The 12101-nt window shown below is 43.5% G+C and overlaps 1 protein-coding gene across 1 annotated transcript in view; it reads left to right on the forward strand.

The window, feature by feature from the left end:
* Positions 1–291: 291 nt before the first annotated feature.
* Positions 292–12101, forward strand: part of WIPI1 (WD repeat domain, phosphoinositide interacting 1) — a 32965-nt gene continuing 21155 nt past the window's right edge. Inside the window, exons 1-4 of the mRNA XM_015414116.1 lie at positions 292–427; positions 8346–8443; positions 10276–10368; positions 11902–11972. Coding sequence (XP_015269602.1) covers positions 382–427; positions 8346–8443; positions 10276–10368; positions 11902–11972 — 308 coding nt within the window. The 5' untranslated portion in view covers positions 292–381. The remainder of the gene's footprint in view (positions 428–8345; positions 8444–10275; positions 10369–11901; positions 11973–12101) is intronic.

The raw sequence follows: 12101 nt of genomic DNA on the forward strand, positions 1-12101 counted from the left end.
TTGCCGCTAATCTCTGAACCCCTGAGTCATCTGACCAGTAAATTACATAAAGGTCAGTGATTTTTTTTTGTTTTTGATTTTCCTAATTTTTCTAGACCTATCTAATAAGTTAAGGGAAAGAACTTCAGAGGCTTTGTTCAGTTGCTTTCCCTTTAGAGTGCGACTTCAGGAGGTAAAGTGTCACTCTTCTCTTTCCATGTGGTACCTGATACTTCTCCCAGCCAGTCTTCTGAAACGCAGGTGCACCTAGTTAGTACGTGCTGATGGGCTCTTGGAATGTGGGGCTTTTCCCATTCCTGCACAACAAATCTGGTTTTTTTGTTCTTGCAGAGACTGACAGTTTGCCTGGAGGAATCTATTTATATTCATAACATTAAGGACATGAAGCTGCTGAAAACGATCCTGGACACCCCTCTGAACACAAAAGGTAAGGGTCCAAGTTCGTCAGAGGGAGAAGTTGAGAGGAATGTCCCTAGTACAGGAGATCTGAATGCTCACTAGAAGGATTATATGCTAAGAAGGGACCTCTCCCCACTTCTGCAGTGTCAGTGGGTAACTGTGATGCTGTGTCAAAGCCCGCAGGATGCGTTCTTTTAATGGACAAGACTTCCTCTCACTTTTTAAAAAATAACCAGAGGAGAGGGCTCCTGCAGCTTTCTGCTTTGAGAAGTAAATTTTCCTTACCTCTGAGTCAGTAAACAGATATGTTACTCCTGTAAACAGACAACCAGGAGAAGAGAAATTTAGGGCAAGTTGAATCCCAAAGAAATGCTTTTCCTCATGTTGTTTTAATAGAGTCGATTTTAAAAAAGAAAGCTTTTCTCTGTCTGGCTGACATTATCATTTCCAGTTTACATGCCCTTAGCCAGCTGAATGAGAGTGTGTCTTCCTTATATCCTTCTCTGTTCCATATATTCAGTGAGATGGCAATAACCTCAAGACCATTCTAACAATGGAAACCCTGCCATCGGTACCTGGCACGTGGTCTCTTGTCTGTGCCATGAAGTACAGTGCCTGCTGTGCCTCACCAGCTTCAGCTTTCATGTGCCAGTTTGTGCTGCTGGTGGTGCTGTGCTGGAACGTGTGCAGATGAAGCTGTCTGGTTGAATGAACTGCCAGCAATTGCTTGCTGTGCCTGCATGGCATAGTAAGGTAAAGGTTCCCTTACTCAAAAGCCAGTCGAGTCCGACTCTAGGGTTGCGGTGCTCATCTCCGTTTCCAAGCCGAAGAGCCAGCGCTGTCCGAAGACGTTTCCGTGGTCATGTGGCCGGCATGACTAAACACCAAGGTGCACGGAACGCTGTTACCTTCCCACCGAAGTGGTCCCTATTGATCTACTTGCAATTTCTTGCTTTCGAACTGCTAGGTTGGCAGGAGCTGGAACTAGAGATGGGAGCTCACTCCATCTTGCGGCACCCGGGTCTCGAACTGCTGAACTACTGACCTTCCACAGCCTGCAGTTCAGCGTCTTAACCACTTGAGCCACCGCAGCTTCGCATGGCATAGTATCCAGACCCAAATAATGTTTAGTCATCTGAGAGAAGCACTGTTTTGCTACGTCACTCTGCGCAGCCTTAGCCAAGCCATTTCAGGAAAGGGTGGGCTAAAAAGTTGCAAAAATGAGGAAATGATGATGGCGCTATCCTGTCTTTCTCCCTGCTGATCTTTGCTTCTGGAAAGCAGCCGTTTGCAACTTGACTCAATATATGTCATACCCAGAGAGACAGCAGGGGGTAGTGATGAGTGTTGGACTAGGATCTAGGAGACCTATGGTCAAATCCCCCACTCTGCCTTAAAAGTTTGCTAGGTGATCTTGGGCCATTCACATGCTTGGTGACCTCGGTAGCTTAACCTACCTCACAGAGTCATTGCTGTGACGATACAGTGGAGAAGAATATGTAAGCTACTTTGGGTCACTGTTGGGGAGAAAAATGCCATATAAATATCTAAATATATAAATACACAAAACATTCTAAGAACAACAGTGGATACTTTTTTCTTATAGAATGGCAGGGTGTGGCCATAATATCAGTTACTATTCAGCTGGAAGAAAGTCCTCTCTCTTGGGTGGATTATGGACAGGTGAAAGGGAGGGAGACTCTGATATCAATGAGGGTGTAGCTGGTTTTCTTTGATGGCATCAGGAGAAGAGCAGACTCTTGCTTGATCAAAATGGCAGTTATATCTTTCTGGTCCCAGCTATAAGAGTAGCCATTCAGGCCATCTTGGTGAGCAGGACTTGACTGACAAGATGTCACTGAAGTTGAACCAAATAAACTCTATCTTTTTCCAAGCACTTCCTGGCCTTGACTTGGATTAGAGTTCATGTGCAGCAATTAAATGCCTGCTTGGTAGGGTTGCCAAGTGCTTTTTGAGCCGCAGCGGGGGACTCCCGGCTGGAGTGCGCACGCGCACATCACCCGGAAGTGACATGACGATGCCGGGCACACTGGGGGCGAGGCCACGACCATCCGAGGGAAAACCATAGAGTTTTCCCTCGGATGACCGTGGCCCCACCCCTGGCGTGGTCACGTCACTTCCGGGTGACGTGCACGTTGGGGTGGGGTTCCCCCGGGGGCCCGATCTGCCGGCAGCAGGGAACGGGCCTCTGGGGCGGGGGTTTCCCCGCCCCCCAGGGGGGACTTGGCAAGCCTTCTGCTTGGTCTTGGGAAGCCATTCTTTGTCTCCAGACTGACCTACTTCAGGCTCTTAACAGATGGTCTCTTGGTGTGGATTAAGCTCATTTAAAGCTTTGGATGTGATTAAATGATTTTTTTAAAAAAATCCTCCACTACAAAGACATCAACGTCCTTTGGGTATGGCTTCCTCCTATCTTAAATGAACTGCCATCTTGGTTCTGAACCGGTAGCAGAACCATGCTTACTAAAGGAGGCTTCAGCATGGTGATCCTCATTTTTTAAAACTGAGGGCTGATTATCTGCAGTCCAGTCTTATTTATGCTTGCTTGGAATTAAGACCTATTGTTTTCATGGGGATGACTGTGCAGCTTTGTATCCTGATCCTATGCTTGTTTACTCAGATGAAAATCTATTGTTCAGGGCCAAACCGCATACGATGGTAGCATAACCATGTCATCAATCATGGCTTTGTTTTCAGTCACATATAAAATGGAGAGAGTGAGTATGTGAGATGCAAAATGCCAGAGGGGGGGACATAGCAGATGTGGAACTTTTCACTGTAGCAGGTCCCTTCTGAAGCTTTGATGCCTGAAATGGGTGATATAATTTGTACAGTTCACTTTTCAGTTATGCTCCACCTGTTTTTCCATATCAAAAATGGAGACAGGCCTGAGCAGTTGAAGGTCTTCGGGATCAGTGGAAGAACAGAATACATGAAAGGCAAATGTACAACAATGTGGCACAAGACCTGTGTCAAAAGGAGCTCCTAAACTCTGAATAGAAAACTTGTCCAAAGCTGTGTGTGTGCTAAGACTCATTCAGTTGTTTTTGTTTCTCTCTCTCACCCACACACATGCTCTGTTGCTGTCAACTTCTATTTCGCTGCTTACTTTAAAAACAAAAACATGCTGCATAGAAGTACCCAGAAAATAGGCAAAGCCATGTGTTTTTGTAATGTTTGAAAAGCTTAACCATATTATGCCACCTGTGAACTTCAGAGAAGATCTCAGGAATGGCGGGATCCTGTATAGTGGTTGCAGTGCTCATCCAGGAGTGAAACAATCCCAGCTTCAAAGCCACAGTTGGCCACAAAGCTTGCCAGGTGACTTTTCACAGCAACCTCTGAAGCTGAGAAAAGGATTAGAAACAACATACACAACCCCGAGCAACCTGAAGAAAAGGTGGAATTAAACTGTGGTCAGATTTCATGCTTGGAACTGCCCCTTTCGCAAGTGCAAATATATGGATCTTTGGTAATTGGGGGGGAAGGCTTCTTTAGGAACATGCATAGGAAAGCTGAAACGAACCCTGAGAAAATAGTATAAGATCCTTGCTCCCCCACCTCATAGGTTTGTTTGAGATTTTTAAAATTGAACGTTCTTGGGGAAGAGGGCAGCACACTTTGTCTCTATCTGTATCACTCTCTGCTGTGAACTGCCAGACCAATCTTACCGATGCACAATAAATTAATCACGCTTGGCCCCTGCTTGGTGCATCTTTCATCTCAGGAAAACTACAAGCAGGGCACGTGTACACTTTTCAGGAAAGTGGTGGCTGTACATGAACTAAGCAGAGTCAACAGGTCTCTACCTTTGTATGTTTAGTTCAGACTGGATTGTACTGTACTGATACTGACAGGTCACCCTGCTCCTGCAGCGAAAGCTCTTCCAACTGGTCTGTCTTTCACAACCCACTCAGGGCTTTTCGGTGCCCTGAAGCTGCATCTCGGAGCGGCTGCCTCCCCATGGTGTTCCTGCTCTCTCTCTCTCTCGTTCTGTTATAGGAGGCTTCATACTTCAACCCATTTGCCATCAGGCATCCCCACTGATGATTCTTTTAGACTACTCCAGAATAAGATGAACAAAATTTAGAAGCCTTGATCATCGAAGACTGCATTTAAGTTGGTCCAAAGATAGCATTTCCCCTGCTCTGTATCTCTGTATCTGTATCTCTGTTGCTGGCTGGTGCTTTGAAAATATTATATTCTTGGCCCAGGGCCAGCTGGAAGTGCTGTGTAGTGATGGCAAACACTGTGTACTTGTCCAAGCACATTACATCCCCTCACTTATGACGGGACTGTTGTAAGCACTGACAGATTTGCACTTGTAAGGGAGGTCCCAAGAATAAAAGAATAGTCATTAATTTGGTGTTGATCCAAATAATTTTTGAATGGTCTCAACAGAGTGACCTTAATTATGCGTTTCCCCCTAGTCTGTTTTACTTAATCAAAGTAAAGCCCTCTGCAGTTTAGACCCTTAATCCTAACTTTTTGGTCTTTTTAATGCACTGCTATTTCAGTCCATTGTTGTTGCATCTGTGAATAAGACACAGCAACAACACAACCATTCCATCAAAGTGAGAACAAGAAATGTTCACACATTTTCAAAGAAGGGAGTAAAATACAAAATGTCTCAAAATAAAACTACAATAATACATTTTATAGGCTAAAGACCCATAGTGGAACAATTAGCGTGCAGCTCCACCACGTTCATATTCTATAGGGTTAGTAGTAGCTAGTGTGTGGACACACTGGATGCAGGGAGAGGGCAGGAGTGCATCCCAGAAGGTGGATGTACTGTATGGAACAACCGGGCTCTCTGCCCTAAAAGCTTAGAAGGTCCATGTACGGTTGGAGGATTCTGTGGGATGAGCGAGGGCAGTCAAGGACAATGTGTGGATCCTGAGAGAGGGGGCACAGGCAGTGGTGGAAAGGGATAAGTGGAGTAGAGTGCAAGCAGAGCCTTCTTCACTTGCACGGGCTGCAGTTCCTGGAACTGTCAAAGCAAATGTCTTGCTCAGTCTTCTCTTTTTTTCCCCCTTCACTCAGCTGACTTCTGTTGAAGCAGCTCTAAGGATGTGTAAAATATTTGCTTTGTTTATGTATTTTACTTTGTTTATAAGCCACTGTTCTCACTGAAACTGAAGGCAGATTAAAAATATAGATAGCAATTCAATCCGACAGCATAAGATGTCCACAACAGTACTAGGATTACCTAGTTAGAAAACAATGCAAACAAAGAACTGGCCAGGGCGTTACATACCATGATGCAGAAAGTGGATTACAAAAGTAGATGATGGAGCAGTAAAAGCAGAATTGTGAATACAGTAAAAATTGTAATCGACTGTAATCCTGTTCTCTTGTAAAAATGCCCTCCTGAGCTGTTCTGTTACACTATGGTTCTAATCCTTTCATAAAAGATAAAAATTAAGACCAAGGCCAATGGTGCAAAATCAGGTAAAATTATATTTATATTTTTTTTTTTATCTCCTGTGACTTGGTGTGGGTGGCCTTTTTATTTTTCCTAATCCTTTCACCAAAATTCCCTCCGGAACATTTCTGTTCTGCACATTCTGCAAAATGTTAGAAGTGGGGCAGTCTTTCTGGCCTCTCAGGTAGGCCATTCCACACAGTTGGGGGGGGCACAACAGAGAATGCACATGTACAGGCCCTTGCCAGTCTTACCTGCTGCTTCTGCTCATATGATACATGCTGTGAAATAACAATGCAGAGAGCTGGTAGCGGTCACCTTTTGGAGTGAATCCTTCAGGAACAGGAAGATTCAGTTCTGGTGTGATTACCAATATTTTGGGGAAAGTATTTTTCAAAGAAATAAGTTTATAGAAGGTCCTTGATCTACAGTTAGTGACAGATTGAATCCTTACATTTAATATTTCCCCAAATATTAGTATTTTCATCTTTTTCCAACTCTTGGAATACATTACTTCTGAGGAAGATTGCTGTGAATGAAAGGAGTGTGCTCCTCTAGGGACCTGTCAAGAGAGAAGAAAAGGAAGGTTGTTGAGTTGGATTAGTGGTCATTTGGATAATAATATAAGACTGTTTAATGAGTTACAATAGAGAATTGTTAATTTCAGCATAGAATTACAGGTTTGCAATAATATATAATCAATTAAGAAGAAATATATATATATTTTTAATTCATTTAAAAGATTTTCAGAAAATATGAGCACGGTGTTGTGCTCATATTTATCTGCTCAACAGGAGGGCATAGAGGTGCCCCTGACAAAGTGGACTCTCTGAAGAAGAAAATGTGCAAGGCCGCAGGTTGCTTTGTGGAGTCGGTTGGTGGCTTGGTCATTCGCCACCCTTACATTAAGCTGGCTGCCCTTTACAGGGCCAGTGGTGTGCATTTGTCCTGCTAGGGTCAGGGCTTATGGCTTCATGGTATGCAGGACACCCTCCTTTGTTGGTTGCAGCTGTAGGAGCTTTGGCAGCAGCAGGCGGTACCCTCCCAGCTCTTGTGGCAGTTTCAGACATTGGGCTGGATCCATTTGGGTGGAGGCTGTGCCTGATTGCCTGTCTTCCCTGGTGGGGACCCCCTTAAGGGATCTTGGGGGTCGAGCCTTATAGCAGCATGCCTGGCCCGGGGGCATGCCTGGCTCCACTCCCAGGTGGCAAGGGGTCCACTTAGAGGTTTGTGCCTTTGTGGGACCACTGGCTTGCCACTCCAGGTTCCCCCAGCAGGTGGGCTGGGGATGGGGTTCATCGGTGGACAGGTGGGTCACCCAATGCATTTGGATCCTGCCTTATGCTGCGCCAATGCTCCATCTGCTGTAATAAATAAAGCTGTGGCCTGTTCACTCCAATTCAATTCTTGGTGTGTTTATCATTGTAGCTCCCCTTCCTTTCTTCCACTTAAGCAGACCCTATCTGGTCCATGGGGTCGCGAAGAGTCGGACTCGACTGTGTGATTGAATAACAACAAAAATCTGTCCTTAGGACCGCAAATCTTATTTCTGCTCTCTCAGTAATGGCTACATCAGGGGCTCACTGGTAATCCTTGAAGAACCCTGGTAGTGTGCTTAAGGGAGCCTCTGTTTCAGTGGTTCTCAAACCTTTTATTAAGGGCTCTCGCCAAAGATTTGTTTATTTGCAATGCACTTCTTGTTTCCACCAGTGTGTTTAACCGTCACATAACATTCTCCATAAATCTCATCCTTTCCAAACACATACCCTTAAAGCTTCAGAGCTCCGCTAGGTTTTGATCTAATGAAGACAGATCTGGCAGTTGCAAGCAATCTTTGACCTTGTGATAAACTTTGTGTTAGCAATACCCTGTATTTATTCAGAAATCTATGGCTTCCGGACCAGTGATAGTAATGCAGTGCTTACCACATGGCTGGCATTGTGGTTACAGCGAAGCAAACAGTTTTTTTAAAGAGCTACTGTCTAGTTTTTGGTTGTCAGTTTCTATCTATCAAGTTACGGAGACAATCACAGATCACTTCCTAGTAAGGCGCAAGAGCTCTTCCTGTACCACATAGCCCAATGAGCTCATTGTGTTCTCCTATGCATTTAGCTTTGCTCATTGTGCATCAGACCATGAATCCTGTCTTGCCAGCAGCTTCAGGAGGCATCTCTCTTGCAGTCCTCAAAACAGAAAAGTCTAATTGTTCTGAAAGCAGACATTATGATGTAATGGGTGGATTTGCATGATAAAATACTGTACAGTAAAGACAAATCCTCTTCATATGCATTCTGAGTGAAGAATTAAAGCACTAGATGAAGCTTTACCATTACTTACCTTTAGTCACCAGAGTCAGAGCGATTTCCTTCTGCAAATCACCCAGCCTGAGGCTGACTGGAAGTATGGAGCAGGTTGAACTTCTTTCCCAGCAGGCACAGTCCTTCAGCCACTGCCTTAAAGCTGTGTCTGATAATGTCTTTCCCCCCTTGTGTTATAGGTTTATGTGCACTTTCTATCAACCATTCCAATTCCTACTTGGCATACCCCGGTAGTACCACTGTCGGCGAGATTGCACTGTACGATGGCAACAATTTGGTAGGTACAGAAGTGACTTTTGAAGAATCCTTACGTAAGTTTCTTTCAACAGTTCATTTTCGTAAGCCTCAGCACAGTTTGACCCTTGTTCTCATTGGTAGAGGAACTAAAATGAGGCAGTAGCACACTTACAGACTTTTTAAAAAATGAAACAGGAATGTCATATCTATGGCACTTTTTGCTCTGTGGGTGTTAGTGGAATACAGCTTTTGCCAACATTCCCAGCGTGCCGCAGTCTGCTTTTAGACTGAGAACTGTGCAAGACTCATTTTAAGCTGCTCAGTGTTTTTTATGGTTTTATGTTCTGGTTGGGGTCTTATTGCTGGTTTTAATCAACAACTTATGGTGTTTTTTGTATCGTGTTTTATTTTGTAAGCCTCCTTGGGCAGGTTCCCTGGAGAGGTGGCCTGGAGATTTTCTAAATTAATAAAGCAGAGGAGAAACTCTGGCCACTTTGGGCAGCCTCATAAATTCTTCTGTTTTGATTTGGGGCCAAGAGTAATTGCAGGGATAGGATGTGGAACTATATCTTGAAAATCCTGTAGACAGTGGTCATCTTTTTAAAGTCATGTTGGTTGCTATTGTTTCCTATACCTGCTGCCACTTTGGGTCCATTTTGCCCTTCTGATTACTCCCTTCCCTTCCTGGGAATAGAAATATGAGTGATTTCAGCTAATCGAGTATCACAATGCAAATGATATGATAATATTAGATTTGGGTATGCAATAGCATTGCTAAAGGCAAACAAAGCCAACTGAAGATGAGGGCCGTGCTTCCTGAATTAGAGAACATTTTTAGCCTGCTGCAGTAATCTTTAAAAATCTGTTGAAGGAGGGAAGGCATTTTTCAACACTGCGGAAAACATTCATGAAAGACTTTCTCTCCTTTTGGTTGTGCCCGTGCCTTCCCAGAATATTATCAACTTTGTGGGTGTAATGGGGGAAATACATTCCTGCACATAAAGAGCACATGAATAACCAAAAAGTGAGGAACATCCTTCGAGTATCTTGTGGAGAAGAATCTGCTTGCAAAGGATATGGTAAAATATCTCCTTAACATATAGAAGGTACCAGGTTCAGTCCTTCGCATCTCCAGTTAAAAGAATCAGGTAGTATGTGATGACAAAGAGTTTAATCAGGCTCTGGGGAGCTACTGTTAGTCAGAGTAGACTTTGGAAGGCCAATGGTCCGAGTCAGTAGAACAAAAGCTTCATGTGTTGATGTGAATAGAGACTGCCATGAGCAGAACAATATTTTGTATTGGCCCAAGAAAGTCACTTGGCCAGACTTCATTACAAAAATAAAAAGAGATGAATGTCTCTGGTTTTCTCTGAAATATACTATATTTGAGGGAGCTCACTTCTGATGAAGCTTAAATGTCACCATAGAGGAAGGAGGAGGATGGAAGGCAATTGATGGGATAATGTGGAGTGTTTCCGGATTGTAAGACTAAGTAGATGTTGGTTGAAAAGACTAGTGCAGTTGCTTAGAAAATAAAATCATAGAGTTGGAAGGGACCTCCAGTGTTATCCAGTCCAACCCCCTGCACAATGCAGGAAATTCGCAAATACCTCCCCCCCCACACACACACACACATCTGCAGTGACCCAGAAGATGACAAAAACCCTCCAGGTTCCCTGGCCAAACTGGCCTGGAGAAAAATTGCTTCTTGACCCCAAAGTGACAATCAGCATTTCCCTGGGCGTGTAAGAGAATAGTTCTATTTAGTTGATACATTCTGAAGAAAAACAAAAATTCTGTCTCTTCCCATCTTTCCATGGGTTTAAAGAGTTTAAATAGGAATCCAAACTGTCTTTACTTTTCGACTTACAGAAAGATGTCTGCTTAATTCCTGCCCACGATGGTCCTCTTGCTGCCCTGGCTTTCAACTCCACAGGGTCAAAACTAGCAAGTGCTTCTGAAAAAGTGAGTGCATGGAACGGGGGTCCCCCTCAAACAATTCTGTGCAGCTTTTGTGTTATTTGGGGGAAGTGAGGCTTCAGACCTGTTAATGTGAAATATGTGAAATAATGTAAGGACAGGCCTGTTGAGAATAAGGGTGTGCAAATGACTGTTTTTGTTTCTTCTCAACAATTTCACTCTTTTTTTGTTTCACTTGTTTTTTGCATTTCCAGCTGTAACTTCTTGTCTTCCATTCAGTTCAGGTTGACATTTCCAGGGATTTTACCTGTCATCCAAGGAATCCTTCTTGCCAAATTTCAGGCAAAAGGGGCTCAGTTTTATGGGCAATTAAATTCAACATGCATACTAGAAATAAAAGGTTCTGATGAATGATTGAGTCCTTCCTGTAGGCCAGTGTCCCATCTCTTGAGCTCTTCTGGCTCTCCCTCCCCCTCTATCTGATCACACAGTTTCACTTTGGTGGCTAACTGAATGCTTCCTGTTTTATTGAGAGTTTGTTTGGAGGCACTAATATCTCCCACATGCTATGGTAATTGGAGAAGTAGCTGCTTATATGCTATAATATAGCATATTCATTAAAAAATATATTAACAAACCTTTATTTAATTTTTTAGACAACTGGGATCCTTTTTCCTATCTTTCTTAAATGTGGCAGGAGTGACCCAGGGATAACGTCCTGGACAGTGTAATCCTAGTTGGAGGGGAAGCCAAGATGCTATGCCTGGAAATGTGTTTCCCGTTGAAACCAACAGAAATAAATTAGGTTATTTCATTTTATTTATAACAAATTGAAATAAATTGGAAGAGATTTGGACTCAAACTTTGTTCTGTTGCTTCAGACTAACATGGTTACCCACCTGAACCTTTCCCTATCTTGCTAACCATGATACAGGAAACTGCCTGTGTAGCACAGTGTGATCCTGTGCATACTTTTGACTCCAGTGGGCATTACACTGAAGTGACTGTGTGTAAGATTGCAGCCTGTGGGACTTGGGAATAAATCTATTGGACACAGCTGGACTTTGCTGCAGAATAAACATTCATAGGAATAGGTGCATGGTTGCATTTCTGTTCATACTTACCTGTAGGTTACCTTCCATTGCAATCAGTGGGACTTGCTTCTTAGTGAACAAATTAGGCTTGAGCTGCAAGGTCCCAAAACTAAGCAGACTTATAGATGAATCCTAAATATGTTTACTTGAAACTAAGTCTTGCTGAATTCAGTAGAACTCTTTTCCTAGTAAATAGGCTAAGGATTGCAAACTTAGCTTGAAGTAAGTCGTATTGAAATAAATGGAACTTGTTTCTGCATAGTGTGTACAAGACAGGGTGTTTTCTTCTGGTGGTGGGAGATCTTCATTCTGTTGTGCCTTGGCATTTAGAGGGGGTCATGTGTATGCTCATGTCTGTCTGTCTGAATTACTGTTGTGTGTTCTAAACTCTCCTTTGAAAGCATCAAGGTGAACTTCTGCTGCTGTGGATTAATTTGATTTGTTTGATGTGCAACTTCTTGTGCCTTTACATATTTTCTTTCAGGGGACTGTCATTCGTGTGTTTTCCATCCCTGAAGGAGAAAAGCTCTACGAATTCAGGAGAGGGATGAAGAGGTCAGTTTGCTGTTCCCTTTCTGTAGCAGGGGTGCCATCTAGAGGATGGGTTTGGACACCCAAACGAGTTGCAGGTTACAGGCCCTTGACGTGTGGTGGCTGAAAATGGCAGGGATGAAAGGGGTAGTG

Source organism: Gekko japonicus, unplaced genomic scaffold, assembly GCF_001447785.1.
Source record: "Gekko japonicus isolate JY-2015 unplaced genomic scaffold, Gekko_japonicus_V1.1 scaffold3872, whole genome shotgun sequence".
Classification (NCBI taxonomy): Eukaryota; Metazoa; Chordata; class Lepidosauria; order Squamata; family Gekkonidae; genus Gekko; species Gekko japonicus.